Source organism: Sphaeramia orbicularis, chromosome 16, assembly GCF_902148855.1.
Source record: "Sphaeramia orbicularis chromosome 16, fSphaOr1.1, whole genome shotgun sequence".
NCBI classification, from domain to species: domain Eukaryota; kingdom Metazoa; phylum Chordata; class Actinopteri; order Kurtiformes; family Apogonidae; genus Sphaeramia; species Sphaeramia orbicularis.
In genome coordinates, this window is record NC_043972.1 from 34,243,948 (window position 1) to 34,264,911 (window position 20,964).

The 20,964-nt window shown below is 37.8% G+C and overlaps 2 protein-coding genes across 3 annotated transcripts; one reads left to right on the forward strand and one right to left on the reverse strand.

The window, feature by feature from the left end:
* Nucleotides 1–505: 505 nt before the first annotated feature.
* Nucleotides 506–10,719, forward strand: LOC115435902 (neuronal pentraxin-1). Of its 2 annotated transcripts, XM_030158525.1 has the most exons (7): nucleotides 506–640; nucleotides 3,017–3,918; nucleotides 5,115–5,405; nucleotides 5,439–5,601; nucleotides 6,383–6,636; nucleotides 8,299–8,478; nucleotides 9,663–10,719. In XM_030158525.1, exons 2-7 carry the CDS (start codon nucleotides 3,196–3,198, stop codon nucleotides 9,870–9,872), a joined length of 1,821 nt encoding a protein of 606 aa, XP_030014385.1. In that variant the 5' UTR covers nucleotides 506–640; nucleotides 3,017–3,195; the 3' UTR covers nucleotides 9,873–10,719. The 2 variants fall into 2 exon arrangements, with proteins under 2 accessions (XP_030014385.1, XP_030014384.1); XM_030158524.1 differs by having other exon boundaries at nucleotides 507–640; nucleotides 5,115–5,601.
* Nucleotides 10,720–10,885: 166 nt separating this feature from the next.
* On the reverse strand, nucleotides 10,886–20,825 carry cyth2 (cytohesin 2). Its single transcript, XM_030158526.1, has 12 exons — nucleotides 20,628–20,825; nucleotides 18,018–18,168; nucleotides 17,639–17,705; nucleotides 17,259–17,377; nucleotides 17,094–17,174; nucleotides 16,747–16,859; nucleotides 16,363–16,511; nucleotides 15,835–15,946; nucleotides 15,142–15,218; nucleotides 14,154–14,225; nucleotides 13,885–14,039; nucleotides 10,886–13,709 (listed from the first exon to the last, which is right to left on the reverse strand). Exons 1-12 carry the CDS (start codon nucleotides 20,692–20,694, stop codon nucleotides 13,622–13,624), a joined length of 1,251 nt encoding a protein of 416 aa, XP_030014386.1. The 5' UTR covers nucleotides 20,695–20,825; the 3' UTR covers nucleotides 10,886–13,621.
* Nucleotides 20,826–20,964: the final 139 nt, after the last annotated feature.

Consider the following 20,964-nt stretch of genomic DNA (forward strand, 5'->3'; position numbering starts at 1 on the left):
TTTCCTATACTTAATTCATATGCTCATGAGAACTCAGAGTAAATACAAAGGTTATTGAATCAAAACAGAGAAAACTGAAGAAAAAGTGACCTTTTCAGCAAATATATCAATAACTAAACATAAACCAAGTGTCTCCATCCACTGTCGTTTATGAAACTTCATGGGTTTTACTGGTGAATCAGTGTTGTAGAAGATGACAGTTTTTCCATGTTCAGTAGCATCTGATGACCATGAAAAGATGACAAACTGTATTTTACACCAATTATTTCGATGTATACAGATGGTTTTGGTCACCGGTTGATGTCTGGGTCTTTATGAGTTAAAGATGGGTGATATTACCAAGGGTCTTGTCTGTAAAATCTGCAAAACAGACTGGCAACGATAAAAATAAACATAATAGATAAGTGAGGAAGACGTCAAGACGTATGTAAAGATGGCCTCACAGGAAACGAGGTGTGTCTTCTGAGACAAAAAAAAAAAAAGGCGGAAGTATGGGAGGAGAGATAAGAGTAGCAAAGACAATGAAGAAGGGATTTCAAAGAGTTGAGTCCTCTGGAGTAAATCTCTCAATCTCATCAGAACGTGAGTTGGACAAACTCCTTACATGTCCACAGCAACAACAGAGACGCTGTACTGAGAGGTAAGGACCCACTGTTATGGTCGTTTCACTTTATTCTTAAATATCTGTGACATTTGCATTTTAATTTATTTTTGTACTGCATTGATTAACTGATTAGTTATTGAATAAAATATACTATTTTGTAAATGTTTTTGTCATTACAGTAGGTATGTGCGTTTTTTTTGTTCAAATGTGACAGTTAATTAAATATCTTTAGGTTTCAGAATGTTTAATGGATAAAACCAGATCTTACTAGAACATAAAACAAATATAAAATAGAACATAGTACTTACTTTAAAGCATGAATGCATTCAGCATCAAAATTTTCTCAAAGGCCTCTCTAAAATGTTTATTCTAAAGAAAACACATTGATGTCTGGTTATGAGAGACTACAAACATACAAACAAGAAAAATAATGTATATTAACTTTAACCATGTCACTATTTTGAGATGTATTGATGGTGGAGGTGTTGAAGTCCAGCTACTGCAGTACATGTAAATTTCACTGCTATATTTTAGTTAAAAAGCAGCCTTAACACCTGCCTCGTGTCTGCTTCATTTGTTGATTGTAGAAAAGGCAGCATGTTCACAAAATCAAACCAAGCTTAGAGATGTAAGAAAGAGTATGTGAAGAAATGCATGTAAAAGATTTCAGCTACTATTGACACATGGGGTAAAACTATCTGCAAAGGACAAGTACATGAGAAAAACAATAATGTTGATACTGATCTTGAAATCTCATGGTATCTTTTAATGGAATCTATTGATTGTTTAACAGAATCTGACATGTTTGTTTACAATTGGAGAGTGCTTCATTTTGTGAGAGTCATCTGTTTTTTAATCACAGCTCTGAATGCAGTTATCAGCTTTTAATTTGGGACTAATCGCACTACTTAAATATTCTCCTCAGCCATATGGTGTGAGGATGGTGCACGACCCCTGTGTTCATGAGGACTCTTGGATTAACAACACACACACACACACACACACACACACACACACACGTAGAGAAGTGTGTGAGGCTGAGGAAGGGCACTTATCTCTGGCTAAGTTCACGCAACAACTGTTTGCAATTAGGTTAATTGGGTGACCTGTAGGTGGTAATAAACTTAAGACTGAACAGTGGTGATTGGGTGTGACACGGTTTTGTACCTCGACCATCTGTTTCGGCTCAAAGCCCTGCACGAATCACACACTCAGACACACGGCACGTTTGCTACAAAGGTTGACTGAATTAATTCCAAAAACTGTACAATTAGATTTAATTAAAATTATCCATTCATTCTATAGCTAATTTTATAAAAAGAAAAAACACAATTACGCCAAAAATCATTTTCATCCAGTAGACTGCCTATTTTTATGCAATATATGCTATATTTTCTTCCAATTTCATTATTTATTCATTACAGAGAATTGTATATGAACTACCAATTCACACATAAACATGAAGAGGATGTCATCACAAACAACAGGTGGTCAGTGAGGTTTATCTGCAAAATGCCGACCCCGTATAATGAGGGACACATTCGAGCGCTTACAGAGGTCAGCTTCCCTTCATGATAAAAACATATGGAATATTACGACACAATATGAGGATTTTAAACACAAAAATAAACATTTAAAAAATATTATTTCCTAATAATTTGCAATTTCATATAAGCTTTTTCAGCATTGGTGTTGATGTACTTTAGAGTATCCCAGTTCTCCTCTATGTCCAGATAGAGTGGATATGCTGTAAATAAATCACTGGTTACTAGCTTTAATTAAAGTTTTCTTTCTTTTCTTGAGCTGATGAACATATGAATTTACCCTTGGGACTAATACAGTTAATCTGTTAATCTAACTCATTTCGAATACTGAACTGCTGAATCAAAATAAATGATGGTATGGGTTGCTGTGGCCTGATTTTTCAGCTTCCAAAAGGTCAGAGTCACAGTGAAATGTTGTAACCTGGTCCTGTCAGGACATTACACTTCTGATTTGGAGTAATCTTCGTCTGGTCGGTCTCCACTTGTTTGGGCACATCCTAATGGTGCATATGGATAGTAGTCAGACAGACTAACTGCAGGTAACTGGGGACAAGGACATCGCACTGAGGCGCTCATCCCCCACCACATCCCACAGAGAACTGACGAGCCTCTACTTCCTGCTTATATATAATTCACAGACACATTCTTCTTGTTTACTCTAACACAGTAGCAAAAAGACACATCTTGTCTGTTTACCTGCAGACAAACACTAAAAAAACTGAGACAAAACCTATAGCCTTATTATCAGGAAAAGTCTCTCACTGTCAAAAAACTAGAAAGTATTATGTAGGTGCTTATATTATCTGTAACTACAGCTTCTACAATCACTAAAAGACCACTGTCTCATTTCTGATGCTTTGTTTTACAGGTTCAGAGAGAGGACAAAGAAGATAAAAGCTTAACAACAACAGATGTGCAAATTACTTATGGATGGAGATCTTGTTTGCTATCTTGCTCCAACAAGGCAGTTGTCACAGTCTTTACTTCAACTGGGATTACACATTCTGAAGTGAAGCCAAGCTCTTTAGTTGTATTTGCTCCGTGTGGATGAAGATCATGACGAACTCTCCATCTTTACACCTGTTCACTTTTCCTGTTTCCACTGTGCTTTATTCACTCTTTTTCCTCATTTGCACTGTATCTGCTAAGTCAGGCTCTGACTTTGACTATGGAGCACACCCACGCTTTGTGTGCACCCCGATTCCAGTGGACGCAGACCCTGCCTGCGTCCCAACTGCTGGGCCAAATGTAAGGGCAGCAGGGCCAAGCAAAGGGGCAACAGGGCCCAGTGGACCAGGGTATCAAAGTGCACCCCCTGCTGGCTGGTGGGGGGTGAGCGAAGAGGCCAAAGCCACCATCCTGAACCTCAGGGAGAGCCTCGTCCAACAGAAAGAGACCATCCTGGACCAGAGGGAGACCATCAGAGAGCTCACAGCCAAGCTCACACTGTGCGAGGGCTTTGGACGAGGGGCGGCACCGCATGATGACCACCACGGCACTGACTCGCACTCCCATCACTCAGGAGTGGGCAGTCATCATACATACGGTGATAATGGGCACTATAGCAACCATCAGGGTCACCATGGAAACAGCAACCTCATACCGGACTCATCGCACTACCCCTCTACAGGAGGGCACCGATCTGATGGAGGGCAAAGCAGCAACAACCAGGGGAAGGATAAACATGTGACACCAGGGGACATAACATCATCACCAGAGCAGATGGAGAGGATGCTGCAGGCGCTGAAGGAGCGACTGGAGAACCTGCAGGTGAGCAGCAAGGCCAACAAACTTTGTCATCTTCCAGTTAAAGTATAATGTATATGATAAACTGAAAATATTTGACAATCTCAAGTATCAATGCATAAGACATGCTAAAAAGTGAAGCTGGCATTTGCAGTATTTTCTGGATTAATTAGTAGAAGAGGAACCACACAACTAAAGCATTTAGAATTAAGACTGTAAAAACTCATAACAGTGTGAAAAACTAGCAATTTATGCGTAAGACTTAAAAAATGATTGACTACCTTAGCCAAAACATTAATGCTGACATTGATCTAACAATCCTCTGTGATCTTTTAATGGAATCTATTGTTTGTTGTTTCGTTAAAATAAAAAAATACTTTCCACGTGTCATACTCATAAATGGCTTTTCTTCATTTACATGCAGCAACGCTATCATCATAGCATTAATGAACAAACAATTAAGTCCTAAAGTAGTATGTCCGCTATGTACTAAACAGAGAGACAAATTACTTAATTAGATAAACCCACTCACTACATTAGCAGATATCCCTGGGTGTGCCCACTCGGGGACATCTGAACAGCAACAGGCTCAAAGAACTACGTCACAGTCTCATCAGGTAAACAGACCGATGTGCAGAGACCATTTTTGATTAATTTGTTGTCCTACCTCAAAGCTACTTTGAGGTTCTGCTTTGAATTGTAGAATATGTCCTGTTATCAAATTTAGAGGCAATTTCTTGAAAATTCAGTGGTTTTACAGCCTACTACTTTCTCATTGTTTAAGTATTTCTGAACTTTATCTCAGTTTCTGCTGCCTGTATTTGATCATGATCATAGACAGATATCATGGTCTGTATGTGTGTGTGTGGGGCCGTTGGAGGGTCTGAGATCAGCAGTAATTATCGTGATCTCCTTTGACAGACTGGTAATCAGGACACGCACTAAGACAAAGAACTACCTGGAAGGAAGTGAAACAGAAACAAATGCAGAGACACATTGAATGTGAGAGAATAAGATCAAATAGGACTCAAAATTCAACTAAAGGTGCAAGACTAGTACACTGCTAAGATTACTATATGCTAAACAGCACTAATAATGATAGTGTAAAAAAGTCAAAGAAGAACAAACAATGCATTAATCCTCTTGAGGCTTCTAGTTAAAAGAGCAGCAGTTTGAACCACAGCAGATCTGATGCCTTTATCCACACTCTCTCTCATCAGAAGAGAAACACGTCCATTGCCTACTCCAGCTCTCTGAAGGAGCTCCTGCAGAGGAAGATCAACACTCTGGAGGAGCAGCTGCACCACAGTACAGCCGCCCTCAGCAGTCCAGACCATCACCATGACGACAGCAATCACCATGACGATGGAGATCATCACAATGATCATCATGATGACCATAAGGATGACCACGATGATGAACATCACGACAGTCACAGTGACAGTGGAAACCACACAGACCATCACAATGATAGCCACAACGATGACCATCATGATACAGATGGCGACCATGACCATAATGACCATGATGACCATAATGACCACGATGACCATAATGACCACGATGACGCCCACCATGATGACCACCACAGTAATGAAGCAGACAGTCACAGTTACGTTCCACACCCTGGATACCGAACCCCAGGGCCTCGGACGGGTTTCAACTCAAATAAACTGGAAACGATTCTCAACCAGCTGCATCTTGCAGGTACAACATCGCTGAAATACGTTCATTATCTGTTATACAGGCTCCTAAAAGCATCGTCTACAAAGAACAAAAAGAAGTGTGAAGGATGCTGATACAGCTGGAAATCACGCAGTTTGAGTTTTTCTCATTGCACATTTCGTTTGTAAATTAGCATTACCTTTTAGAAACTACCATGAATCTATCAAAAACAAAACATCTGATTCTAATAAGATAAATATTAATTAAACTTTAATGTTAATCATGTCTTTTTAGTTGACACAGATGTATAATACTAACAAGCTTCTTAGTATTTCTCCAAGTTAGAAAATTGCTTTTCTATGAATGTCCATGACTGTTGATAAACTGAGTCATTTTGCCATAGAATCCAAGCAAGGTTTAGTCTTACCAACATAATAATCTTTCAATAGAGCACACTAAAATATGACCACATCAAATAAAGACCCATTATTCTGTTTGGTTCTTTAATTAACCCATTAATGGTGTGCACTTTTCTTTCTTTCCTTTTTTCTTTTTTATGATTATGTTATATTATATATGTTTTCCTTCTCATATTCTTGTGAAAACAGGTTTGATTTGCAAATTATGTATTCATTTCAGTGTTGGATAAACTGGATGATCATTAAGTCATTGTTCTGGGTCTATTATATCAGTCTTTTGATCTTCAATACCTCAGCAAACCTAATAAGATGAAAAATGTTTAACAAGAAACTTGAAAACAACACATGCGGTTTCAATCGGCAGTCAGGAATACCTGCTAAATGATGATATTTTTCTTTAAAAGGTTCTGGCAAGAAGCAAAACTCGAGTCCTGATGCCTTCCAGATAAGCTTCCCCATGAGGACCAACTACATGTATGGACGATTTAAGAGGACTCTGCTTCAGGAGATCTTCGCTCTGACCCTATGCATGTGGATGAAATCCGGCACAGGGCAGGCTCTGGGGACTCCATTTTCTTACTCTGCACCAGGACAGGCCAATGAGTTAGTGCTCATTGAGTGGGGGAACAATCCTATAGAGCTCCTTATTGATGACAAGGTAAGACATAATAATATGAACAATGGGTGGAAGTTAAACCAAGGTCCCTCTCACAGGGTCACAGTACTTTCTTTAATTGACATTTTCACAGCAGACATTTTTTGCTTATAAAACCAGGCAAAACACATGTTTTAGTAGTAGCATTAACCACTCTGTTCCAATTACTTGTCCCAGGATACATTTCCAGCAACTTAAGCACCTAAATGGGCTCCAGCTAGTTGTTGCTAAACATTTAAAGACCTAGGACCATTTTTGTGGTGACTTCAAAATAATTTTTTCTCTACATTCCACTTTTTCTAGATATCTCACCATCTAATATGATATTATGCCCTGCATTCTGCATGTTTTCCAGTGACAATCAGGCATTTTACTATATTTGATTTACTTATCACGTAGATGTACATGAAAACTCAGAGTAAATTCAAAGGTCATCATATCAAAAAAAAGAAAACAAAGAAAAAGTTACTTTTTAAGCAAAATACACCATTAACTGAACAGAAAAACAAATGTCTTCAACCACTGCCAAACTACATGGGTTTTATTGAGAAATCGATGGTGCGAAAGATGGTGTTTCCACATTCACTACTGAGTCTTTGATGGCTGTAAAACGCTGAGAAACTGCATTTTACCTGAATTATATTATTGTGTTGTGATAGGATTAATAGATCAATAGTTATTAAACATTTTAGATAAGTAGATGCCTTAGGTTTTTGAGGGTTGCATATGTCTCATCTGCAATAAAAAATAATATTTCTTTAACTGTAAGAGGCCCACTTAACTAGACTACTAATTACTACTCTGAATTAAAAAAAAAAAAAAAAAAAAAATAGGGTTTCTTTTGCACAATACCTATCAGAAACAGTTTCTGAGAGGGAACAAGCTGTCAAAATTATATTGATACAAAAGGGCTATTCACAAGTACCTAAATGTATTTTTCCCTTGTGCTTCTCTGTGTTCACTTTAGCAGTCCTCATCCTTAACCCTAACCAGCTGATACGCTTAACTATTTAACCTCAACCAGTTTTATCTGACACTTAACCTGAGCTACAGCTAGCTTAACCCGACACGGCACAGAGAGGAGCGCTGTGGGAAACCTGACTTCAACTGGACAGGAGCACGAATTCACAAAGAAGCAGCCTGTAGAGCAACTCATATATATATATATATATATATATATATATATATATATATATATATATATATATATATATATATATATATATAAGTTACTATTTTTGTCCTCTTTTTTTGGACCGCTTTAATTTTGTCCGCTGTTTTTTATCTGCTCAGCACCAGACTGATAAAAGACAAGCTAGCAACAATCAACTTTTTTAGCTCAGGAAAAAAATCCTCTCCACATCTGTAAAAGCCCCAAAACAGTGTTAAAAAAAAAAGTTATTGCCAAATGACAAAAATACAACTCGACAATAATGCCAATATTTATCTAAAAGAACTGAATGTAAACATTTAAACACTGTAAACTTCCCCCTTACCTGCAAACAAATCAGTTAGTTTAGCTTAGCTGTCCTTAGCTTGTTTCTGCTGCCCCCTAGTGTCTAAGTTGAATAATGACCTTACATTTGTTTTTTGACACGTTCATTGTATCAGCCCAGGATGTGTTTCTATAAATGGATAATAATAACCTTGGCATTCCCTCTGTAGGCGGTGTCTCTGCCCCTGTCTCTGAATGATGGGAAGTGGCATCATGTGTGTGTGACCTGGACCACACGGGACGGGCAGTGGGAGGCCTACCAGGACGGGGTCCAGAGGGGGTCTGGGATAAACCTGTCCCCCTGGCACCCCATCAAACCTGGAGGAGTTTTCATCCTAGGACAGGAACAGGTACATCACTATTATGTTTGAAGGTGCAGATAAAACACTGGCATCTAAGACATACATCAGTGAGAATTTACACTGAAAAGATGAAAGCAGATAAATGCAATGCATCTGCACAATTTACATATTTCATTTGACTAGAGTGGACATTGTCAATATCAAGGAGTTAAAAATACCCTATACCCGCATGCATCCACTGTAAATATTCGTACAATGGTTTAAAAAAAGTTTTTGGACACCTCATGCATTTGTGAAATTTTGGATTAAGAATCAATCTTAAGTCATTGAACTCTGCCATGTATTGTTCTGTTCTCCAAACCCACATAGAAATAGAATAATAGAATAGAATGCTTTTATTGTCATTATACACATGTACAATGAAAATTTAGAAGACAACTCTCTTGTGGTGCAGAGTACAAGTATGGAAGACAGATAGAAAAAAGAAAAAAAAAGAAAATATATAAATATATACCGTAAGAAAAACAAACAAGACAACCAACAAACAGTAGAGATAAATATATTGCACTGTTTACCCTAGCTGAACACTGAGGATATATTAAATATATATCCTTATTTGAGGTATTGACGCTATTATGTTATGTTATTATGTACATGGTTCTGCATATGCCCTGATCCATCCACGTCAAAACTGAATGTTTCAGCAAGATAATAAAACACATCCAGGGCATGACATGTTGAATCTGTCAAGAATTTAGTTTTGAAGAAAAAATAATAATTTGCATTTCATTGTGTCTGTCTGATGCAGCCACACCTTCTGAAACACAAGAAAACATTTGTCCACAAAGATTTGATAATATTTGAGATTGTGTAAAATGTTAAGGGGGTCTGAATACTTCGTTCCACTACTGTGCATTTTTACATACGGAGTAAAAATGTAATGTAGGCAGGACATTTTACATTTTAACAAATGTCATTGTATGAGTGTGACATTTATTATGTACAGCTATAAATAAAAACACCAGAATTAGCACACATATAAACTGAGTAAAAAAGTTTTCAGGAAACATACACATACATATCTGTGATAAGACCAGATCAGGTGATGAAAGTTGACAAACTCATATATTTACATCAGTCTACTTTGTCTCGTGTCATACATTTTTAGCTTTGTTCTAGTTTTTCACCATTTTAACTTATCAGTGATAACGTTGCTCTTGTCTCATCTTCAGGACACAATGGGAGGCCGTTTCGAGGCTGCTCAGTCATTTGTGGGTGAGATGGCAGACCTGCACATGTGGTCCCATGTCCTGAGCTCCAGTGACATCTACAGCCTGGCGTCGTGTGGCAGCCACCTCAGAGGGGACGTTATCTCCTGGTCTGAGGCTGAGGTGGACTTCCATGGAGGCGTCACCAGATACCCTTTTGACCCCTGTCACTAAAGGCTGTAATGGCACTGAAGAACTCGAAGAACATACTGGAATATGTTGAGAAAACTGACAGTGTATGACAGTATTACAGACACTGAAGGAGGTTAAATATAACTCGATGATTGAATGATTCAGTGGCAACAACTACTACAAACTCCAAATTAATGCCTTCCTTTAATTTTTCTAAAAAAAAATTAAATAACATAATAAAAAGCAAATATGCTAACAAATCTGTATGTACAGATATTGTGTAGATTTAGTGGTCCTGGTCCTTAGTGAAAGGCCTTTATTAGTGTTTGATTTTAAACAGGCTGTGCTGTATGTGACATATTGTCATGTTGTTCATAAGACTAAACCTTGTTTGGGTTTCCGTTGTGACTGTTTGTTAGTTGTTAGGATGATACTCATAGAAATGTCCTGACAAGGAATTTTGTACTCTGGATACTCTTTTTAAAAAAAGGTTTCCACCAAAATACAGCTAATTTACCAAAGAAACTGTAGGATTATGTCGGTACATTTTTGTAATTTTAATAAATTATAGATCGTTTTATTCTGGAAAAAATATTGAAAAGCCTGAATTAAGAGTCAAATGGTATTACAGATTTTATATAGAATAATTTTGTATTTGCAAAAAATAGAGGTTAGTTCACTTTAACTACTTAAAAATATATTAGTCTTGTTTTTTTTTAAGTCAGGTCTTTTGTGTAATAGTCTATTCACTGTGGCTTTATTAAATGTCTAAAATGCTCTGGCCTTGACTGTATATTTCTGTGCTGTATATAGACCATTTTAGCCAGTTTACAAAGTTGACATTGTGTTTTTGAAATGAATGATGATGTAAATAAACTTTTAAGATTCATGTCAGGGCTTCATTATTTTAAAGTTTCTATTCATACCTGTTGCAGGTAAACACATCACTCAGTATTGGTAGTCCTAGTCAGACACATAAAGTGAATTAAAATGAATACAAATATAGCAAAGGAGGACAAAATGATAAAAAAAAAAGAATAAAACACACTGGCATCATCTGTTTACCCTTTATTGTTACACAGTAGTTTACTGGCACCAATGTATCATGGTTTTCCTTTTGCTACATTTACAGATGATCTATCCATCTTCACCTCACAGTAAGTAAAAATAAATAAATACAAAATAAACACATTTCTGATAGAGGTGGTCCTGGGGTCAGACAATCAGAAACAGAGGCCCAGATTCAGATCATTTCAGTGTTCATACTTGCGTTAAATGGAAACACTTGTTGTACCGACAGTTTTTTGGCAACTTCGCACATCACAAACACCCAGAAATTGAAGGCCAGCAGAAATATTAACTTTGGCCTGTGTCAGTTTAAAGAAGTGGGAGAAGAAAAGGCAAAATCTTAGGTCCATAATTGAAAGATCAATCGCTTGGTGTGTCTTTAAAACAAGGTCTATGTGTTTCGATCACAGAGAAAAGACCCCATTCAGCTTCATGCAACACGATCTTTAAGTTCAACAAATACAGTACATGTTGGTCAGAACACCCAACAGCTGCTGCTGCAGCTGGAACTGACCAGGCAATGGCGTTATATTTCTACACAGTTCATGATTCATACTTCAGTATATTGCAGTGTGTGTGATCACCAACAGAGGGTGCTACAGAGCAGAGTATTGTCAGTCAAAGTAACAGCATTTCTCCAAAAATGCCATAATTGATAAAGTGCAGTAGACAATTATTGTAGCGCTGCTATTTTTTCCTACCTTCTAAAAATGCCGGTTCAACAAACTGCAGGAGTTTGATGAGCTGGATGTCTGGAAATCTATCACTGGACACAAATCTAAAATGTTTACTGATTCATTATATCTGGTAATAGTAAGGTTTATTAGTGTTCCTTGTTTGTGGTTTCTTCATTTTTAAAACATTGAAATCATTCAGCTTATGTTCTGTGGTATGATGAGGATATATCATTTCAAGTTGTGAACAGCTTCCTCACACCTTTTGGGCTGAGGAAGCACAGACTGGACATAAGTTTAACTCCGTTTGTGCTTTTCGGGGTCTGATTTAGTCAATCATGAGGGCATTTAGGGGGAAATCATACTACAAAATATCTCTCCAATATTTGAAGTAATAATAATCTATTAGCAGAACTAAATTTGCATCCACTTTCAAATTAACTGTAAAATCCTCAAGTCAACAGGGAACACTAACACTTCTCAAATCAGTGCACTAGCGACTGATGCCTCAGTTTATCAACATGCAGTCCTACAGTAGCTCGTACAAAAATCAGACGTAACAAAAGATAAAGAATAAATTAAATCATTTCTATGTGTATCATAAACAAATATGCTAACATCTATTTACAAAAAGTATACATTGTAATGAGCTGCCTTTGTGATTTCTTGAACTCACTATGTGGACAGTTCGGCTCTGACGGTTATTGAAGAGAAAGATGGATTTCGGTGTTCACGTTGTCATGCCAACATTACGTCTGAGAAGACAAGACGGTCATTGCTCAGTTTAGTGTTAAAAAAAACCTTTAACAAGCCTTCAGAGGTGGTCTTCTACACTGATGTTTCTCAAACATGTTTAAAAACACACAAACATTGCCACTTACACCTCAACTTTCAGCTATACGAATGAAAGGTTTATCTTTGTCTTTGCTTGAGTAGAATGTTTTGCCGTAGTGTAAGAGCAACAGTAACTTGGTGATATAAGTGAAATCAGTGATGAACAGTGACATTTTCCTCACAGTATCTACGTGTTGACAGTAGTAATGTGTATTTAAAGCCATTAAGAGGACTAAAGGAAGCAACAGGTACATCTCAGTCATCTAAAGTTATTTGCCACTTTGTTCGTTTTTGTCTTTGACTCATTCGTCAGCTGTCTCTGACCAACACTAACTAAAAAAAACTAATTCATTAGTACTTTAATTCACATTTTATCTATGGTCTGCAAAATTAAGAAAGGCAATTACTTCATTTTAGGCAGCATTAATTGTGTAAAAAGACAACTGAGGCTGCTTGCTACCCTGACCATTTTCACACTAATGGAGATAAATCTCAAAGATATGCATTTGGGAGGCTTTTGGTCCACACTAGCATTTTCTAATCTTACTCTAATCATTGTGAAAGCCTCAAAGAACATAAAATTACAATGTTGTCTTTTTCCATTAGGCATGCACGAGCTGTTCCAGCCAGCAACTTCCTTCTGTTTAAGCGTTTTATGGATTTAACAGAGCAGAGATGAAAGTGCAATAGCAAGCCAAGATGCTTAGAAATGGATTAAGATGCACAAAAGCCTTGCAGCATTGTAAATGAGACAATTTTCTTATTGCAAGACTAGACACTGAGGGAAGCTATGAGTGGATCAAAAGCCAAAGGAGGAAAACTATGTTTTGAAATTATCCACATTAGTGTGAATATGACGTTAAGACACATTTCGTGGGTCACCTAAATGCTGAACAAAAGAGGCATGTGGTGAAAGATGGGACAGATGTGTGCTCTGGTTGTAGTGTGTCAGGCTATTCATAACAGCAGAAGTGAGAGATATCAGAGGCGGCCATAGCAGACAAGTTCAACACTCTGAATGTGGCCTGCAGAGATCTGCTGGACAGGATAGCAAGGAGTCCTCGTGTCAGGAAGAGGAAATGCTAAGGGACAGGTAAAGAGGGGAAATGAAACTTAAGAAAGGCTGCAAGAGGTAGGGACAAATACACATCCCATGTTGGAAGGAGAGGCGAGAAGAAAAAAGGAAGACAGGGAAAGAATGAATGAGGGAATCTTTTACGGTTGTTCCTCCTTCTTCTTCAATGATATACGTTTTTTCCTGGCTGCTAGCATTTCGTAGAAGGGATCCACGCTGACAGCAGATCTAGACAAGTGAAAAATAAACATCAGAAGTGACTAAATGATCAAAATATAAAGGTTAAGACAGGTGCAGATTGGTAAATAAAAAATGCTTCTTTAACAAAAATCAGTTTGTTTGCCCATTATCCTCTGGTCTACCGCAGAACCTCTGTGCCATTATCCTTGTGTTTCTAACGTACTTGATGCTGTGGATCCATTCATCCTTCTCCTCAGGTGTGGGGGCGGAGATACGATACACCATGTGGTTGCCTTCCACTACTCGCCCATCAGCCTCCGTCTTACACGCCTTAATGAGCTGACCACGATTGTTGGGAATGTACAGCTCAAAGCAGTTCTGTGTGGAGAAAAGGTAAAGCCTCAGATAAATATAAATGAAGTAACTGCACTGAAGTGAACCAGAGCCAAAATGACTAAATCTAAATCATGTGCAGCACAAATGAGAGTATACCGGTTTCCTTGGATCTTCTACTTCGCGGATGCTGAGGTTTTCTAAGGGAATGATTCCCCGTGGTTCCTTGTCCTGTAAAAAAAAAAAGAAAAAAAACACAAAACATTAGATCTGATGTCAAGTTAATGTAACACTTGCTAAAACATAAATCAAGTATCATAATTATAGAGATGAGACATAAAGGTATTTTTGTTTTATCAAGTGAAAAAGTAAGTGGAGCTAATTAATACCCCCACCCGGTCATACAACACTTTGACCCTCCTTCTCACTGATACCCTGCCTACCCAAGGATTCATTTTGAGTCTTAACTTTCCACCTTTTTTTAAAAAAAACTTTTCAAAAATTTGTAAAAAAAAAAAAAAAAAAGAAAAAAAAAAGAAAAAGCTGAGAGAAAGGCACACGTAAAGAAAATGTGTGTAAAAGAGAAATGAGGCAGACAAAAATCTCAGATGGAAGGACAGAATTCCTGGTATATCTATATCCATATGCCCTCTAGGGAAGCGGGGGTATAATAAATTAAAAACACATCAGACACATAAAGGAGAAACAGAATCTTGATATCACCTTATTTTTGGGTCCATCTTTTGTGGACTATGGATTTCCAGTGAGTAAACTGTGATCAAATGATGACTGTGAACAACAACTACACAACCATATATCTAATAAAAACCAATGACACCTAATATAATTATTTAAGAAGTGATTAAAATGACTGATGCCCTCTTGAAATGTGTGTTAGGGTTAAAGTTAGTGCACTCTTTCTTTCATGTGTGATCTAATGCAACCTGTCAGACAACATTCTTTTTGTTTGTGTTTGCAGTGACCAAACCAGTTTTTTCTTGTCAGGTTTTATAAAGATATCCATTGGTTTGTTTGCAAATTACTGCTAATAACACATCATGTAACAAACTGTTGAACATAACAAGCTTTAATGAACAACCACAAGGGTTGACAGATTTATAATATTTAAACACTGACAAAGACTTACTGTGGTGTATTCAAAGTAATAAAGGCAGTTGTCTGTGAGAATGAACCATCGCCTTTTCCAAGTTTTCACCCGTCCCCCTGAAACACAAGAGCACAAGCATGAAAACACAGATCTTTAGAGGCTTGTAATGAATCTTTACATTTTTACAATCTATGCTCTTACAAGTGAATTTTCTACATCTCTGCAGTACATACCTCCTGAGTTAAACAAGCAGCGGCAGTAGAGGGTGGAAATCGCAGGAGAGAAGCAGAGACAAAGGGACCAGAAGAATGAAGAGGCAACAAACAAACAGAGGAAAGACAGTGACAGAAGGGAGGAAAAGAGATCATATTAGTGACATGGAGATCACAGGCCCCGCCATGCAAAAGACCATAATCAGATTTTTAGACTGCCATCACACAGAAAGTGAGTGTTTAATGGACATCATGCTATTGCAACGACAACGCTGTGTACTGGCAGTTGAGGTGGAGGCAAAGAACCGGCAACCCTCGAAGACAGGAGGGCATGATCATCATAGTACAAAGCCTTAGAGGAGAACAAAGTCCAGAAGTAGACAAACTGTGTTGCTTCTTTCAGTGGAAATCCTCATTATATCATTAGTCATTAAAAAGGATTGAATTGTATAAAATCAGAGTTAAAGCAAGACAAAACTACTACGCAAGAAACAGAAAGGCTTCATTGGCAACATCTCACCAAGTTTGAGCAGCCACCCCTCTCTGTCGGGGTTGAAGAAGGTGTGCGTCAGATCATTGCCATCATCCTCTGGGATTTTAAAGGGCTCATTTTTAATGCTTTCATACAGATTCTGAAATGATAGAGATTTGACAATGACATAATTAAGTCACCAAAAATGGCCCTGTCAAGGACCAAAGATATTCAGTCCAAAGGCAGATAGGCACAAATAAAAACACATCCAAAGCTTTAAAAGTAAAATTCCACCCAAACTATTTTTAAACTCTAAAAACATACTAAGGTTAGATAAATTGCTTTGATTCATTTTTTAATATAATTGATTAGAAGAATAAAATCAAGCAAACAATAAGACAATTCAGCAAAAATAATACAACCTTTGGAATAACTGCATACATTAAAATAGAAAAAGAACCAGCTAAAACTAAAAGAACTGGAGATAAAGTGTCATTTTGCAATTTGTTACATGCTGAAAATAAACAACACTCAGGCTATTCTATCGATAAAGGGAAGAAGTGAAGTTTCTCATACTCTGAGCAGGTCTTCTGGCAGGTCTCCCCCCTCATTGATGCCTCGGTTCATGGAAATGAAGCGGTCCACTCCAGGTTTGTCCCTCACATTCGGGTTATGAAGGCTGGTGTTCAGCATAATGATAGCAAATGACAGCACGTAACATGTGTCTGCAAACAGATCCAGACAGAGAAAAATACAAGAAGGCACTGTTAAGTTGTGTTAAGCAGACACTCTACACTTCTGTACAGTATCTGTTTCCTTTCAAATAAACTGACATAGTATAGAGTCAACATGATGAAAACTGTCATTGTCCAAATACTATTGGATCTGACAAAATCGAAATGCTACTACTTATTCGGTGCTACATTCTTTTCTTCTTGATAAGGTTTCATGTGTGTCTACCGGTGCTTTGGAAGACGCCAGGGTTGCAGTGGCAGTATCTCTGAGCAAAGGCCTCCATCATTCTGTCAATCTTTTGAGCTTCACCAGGCAAACGGAAACTCCACAGGAACTGTCTGCAGAGAACAGGTCGAGGTTTAGTTCAAGTCATAGCAGCCAAAGCAATCAAACCACTTACAAAGCAATAAAATAACAGCCATGACTGCTCTCTGATGCCATTTCTCAGCTCTTTAACTTAGAAAGTGGGACTTTCCATTGCACCACGGTTTGTTTACAAGAGAATACCAGGATGCCAAGGGGCACTTTGTTCTTGTTACAAAACAACAAAACATGCCAAGCGGACAGTTTACCTGAGGGCCTGCACGAGGTTGAGATCAGTGAACTCATGGAGGTCAACGAAAGCCTGAAGAACTTTGATGTTGAAATCATCCCTGCAGTACAGCAACAGAGATGGCACAGTTACAAAGAGCTAATCAATCATGAGAGTGAAGACAGCGGGTATTCTGAGTAAGTACCTTTCTCCAAGGTAATCTCCAATAGCAGTCTTGTTGAGGCCTTCTCCTTTGTAGAGAAACTGAGCAATGTCCTCTGGTGTGTGTCTGAGCAGCTCATTTTCCACTAAAAACACAATGCCCTGCAGGGAGAGAAAAAGCCAGTGACCTTGAAGCCAATACAGTGAGACAGATGACAACTGTATTACTCAGTTTCTGTTTTTAGGTCTTGTTTTAACATTCACTTTTATTGCTCTGCCTTTGAAGATGAACTTGTTTTGTCATATATTTTGCTTACAGGTTTTAAATGTTTCTTTCCATGACTGTTTTCTTTATATTGTGAAGTGCTATATAAATAGAATATTACTTTATATTGTTGTTTTTTTCCTGTAACAAACATTTACCTTTTTAGGGTCCATGTTGAACTTCTTTCTTCCCATTGCCACATGTCGACTTTTCTGTAGAGTTTTACTGCAAAAACATATGCGACACGTCACCAACTATCAGCAGCTCAGTATTTGAATATGAATCAACAAAGGTCACAAACAATGGCCCCTTTTAACAGAGAGGTACAATATTCCCAGTACATCAATCATTAATACTTAAATTGTAGGTATGTTAATGTTCACTGCATTTCCACTTTCAAAACTGAAAAAGCATCAGATTTTGATCTGCTGTTTGTTTGAATCAGAGCAAATTTTGGTTAGTCACTTTATTGCAAAAATGTCATAGCTGTCCTAGTTTTGACTATAAAAAGGAGTGTGACTATGCAGTTCTTCTTACCTGCCCTCTGTGCTGGTCTCCAGTCCCTCCACCTCTAAAATAGCCTCTCTTAATTCCTCTCTGAGCCTCTGGATCTCTTGCAGCAGGACGCCCTTCCTCCTGCGGATGTCCTCCAGCTCTGAGCGCTCCTCTGGGCTCAGGTCCACTGGGACTACAAGGGAAGAGAAGAAGAATGACTCCTTTACTGAATCTATTGCAGATTTAAAAAAAAAAAAAAAAAAAAAAAAAAAAAGCAACAGTGTCCAAACAAGCAAAGGCATAATAATGCCATAACAAGTGGTGCCCGGAACAACAAACCCCACCCCTCGCATGTATTGTAGCTTATTTTGGCATCGATCTAGCTGATGTCATCATGTCGATGCATGTCCTGATGTCAGCATAAACAAATTTTGGCTAGTATAAGTATATGGGCGAAAAAATCTTAAAAATTCATTAAAAATTTTAAGTTTGACCTACACTTTCCAAAATGCAATCAAATCTATTCTGGGTCACTCACAATCTATAAACCCAATTTGGTATGAATTCAACCAATAGTTTTGCTGCTAAAGTGTTAAAGCAACAAAGAGACAAACCAAACCAAAAACAATACTCCTTGCCTCCCCTTTGGGGGGCGGGGTAAAAACTCTCAAATCAAGGTATTTTGAGAAGTCCATTGTGCCTTAAATTGACAATGGTTCATCTTTTAGAAAGGAAGGCAAGAGCAGAAGTTACTGCTTACTATGCCAATAGGTTTATGAGGTCTATTAAAAACTGTTTGACCAACTGTTGATCTATTACTGTAATATAATGAACTAGAGCATTCGTACTGCCCACATACTGAACTGTGATGGTTCACATATAGATCAGACACAGACAACACACAGTATTACCCACAAGTCAAAACAATGGAGTGTGTGCATTTCAGCTCTTAAATAGTCCAGCCCAAGTCATTAATTGAATAATCAGAAAAATGGCAGAAAGATCAAGTAAGAGAACAAACAGTAACAGCGAAACAGAAAAAATAGCATATGCACTTATGAAGTATGTGCCTAAGCAGTGTCTTAAATACATGGATAATCACATGACCTTGCTGTTAACTGTTTCCATAGAAACTGCTTTCTACTGAAAACATAAAAACTGTGCGCAATCATAAACTATAACAAAGCCATTGTCATATATTTACATGCTGAGATATTTCTAATATTTTACATCAAAGGTAGTGGAATGAAATAACATGAATACATTCTAAATGACAGTTCAACTGTACCTCAGACTAATTAGTGGCCTCTTTTAGCAGAGGGAACTAAATCATGGGAACAGACAGTAAATCATACATCCTTAATCACATTTGCAGTTGACAGACCCATATATACATAGACCTAAATACAATACACTCAGCAAATTCTGCTTAAATGAATTCATCTATATCAGGGGTCAGCAACCCTGGTCCTAGAGAGCCACTATCCTGCATGTTTTAGATGTATCCCTCTTCCAACACACCTGATTCAAATGATAAGCCTATCATCAAGCTCTGTAGAAGCCTGGTAACGACCATCAGGTGTGCTGGAAGAAGGAAACATCTAAAACATGCAGGATAGTGGCTCTCTAGGCCCAGGGTTGCTGACCCCTGATCTATATTAACCTCCTTGTTTATAATGGTGTCATGTACCTTCTACTTCAAACCATTAAGATAGGCACTCTCCTCCAAAGAAAATACAGCTTTTAATAGCTTACCAGATGATATGAGATGTTACGATTTCGCATTATTTATCATATCTTAACTTATTCTTTTGAGACAGTTTGCTCTTATCAATGGAGCTGTCAACTTTTATATCCTATGCTTATACACATCTGTAGTTTGTTATCATCTCACACTGAGATGACCACCACGTATCCTTTTATTGGATACGTGGTGTTTGCCACGTTTCTAGTATTTCTATTAATTAATATTTCTGGTTTGTATCTTTTTCCTCCTCATTTTCCACTCCTCTGCTGTTATCTAGTGGTTGTTATATCTGTTTGGAGCACCCGAAGATGTATAGGTTCTAATTACAAACTGACAAAATACAAAACACTCATACTGACTGACTGCGTTAAAACTGCCAGGATCTTGACATAAAAGTAGCAGTTTGTTCACTGTTTATTCGACTACACCCAAAGCCACTCAGAGTTGATTTACTCTGCAAAACAAACAGCTGTTCTACAACACTACCAACCACTCCCACCGTCTGGATTATCTGTACTTTTACTTTACACCAGAGAAACTAACGCATTGGTTACAAGATTCCTTGAAAGGCATAGGTTATCTGAAAACCCTGCTTTATGGGCTGGTAGCGGGTCAAAGAGTAAAAGTATCCAACGACGTTAGGCTACACATTTAAATAGCTCCGGGCTCTGAAAGAATCAATATTTAGTTGGCATACCAATAAGATAATGCACCACTGCGGCTGATAATAGCAAAATTACAATACTCATATAAGTATACCCTTGGAAAAAAAATACAAATTGTGTTGTATTTATCGTTTTCATTTACATGTTTAACGAAATTAACCAAGTGTCACACCTGAGCAAATATACCGAGCCACTAGCTATACAACTAGCATCAGTTAGCTAGCGACAGAAGCTACTTACTGTAGTCCAGGTCATCCATTTTAGGCGCTTTACTTTTAGGCATAAATATTTCAGATTCGACTGTCATTCAATATCAGAAAATTAAGGATATATGTGTAAATATATCCTCAAAATTACAGGAAAAAAAACAGGCAACCCGTTATGTCGAAATACTGGGCCGGAGACAAAGAAGGTGGCGACACAGGAAGTGAGTCTGACAGGCGGGTACGGTACTTCCGGTCAATTGTTTTTCAGAATATAATTTATACTTTAGCGATACTTGAAAAGGACCTGCAAAGATATAGTTTAGAAAAAAAGTACATAATGACAGTCTACAATTATATGGTAAACAGCGCTG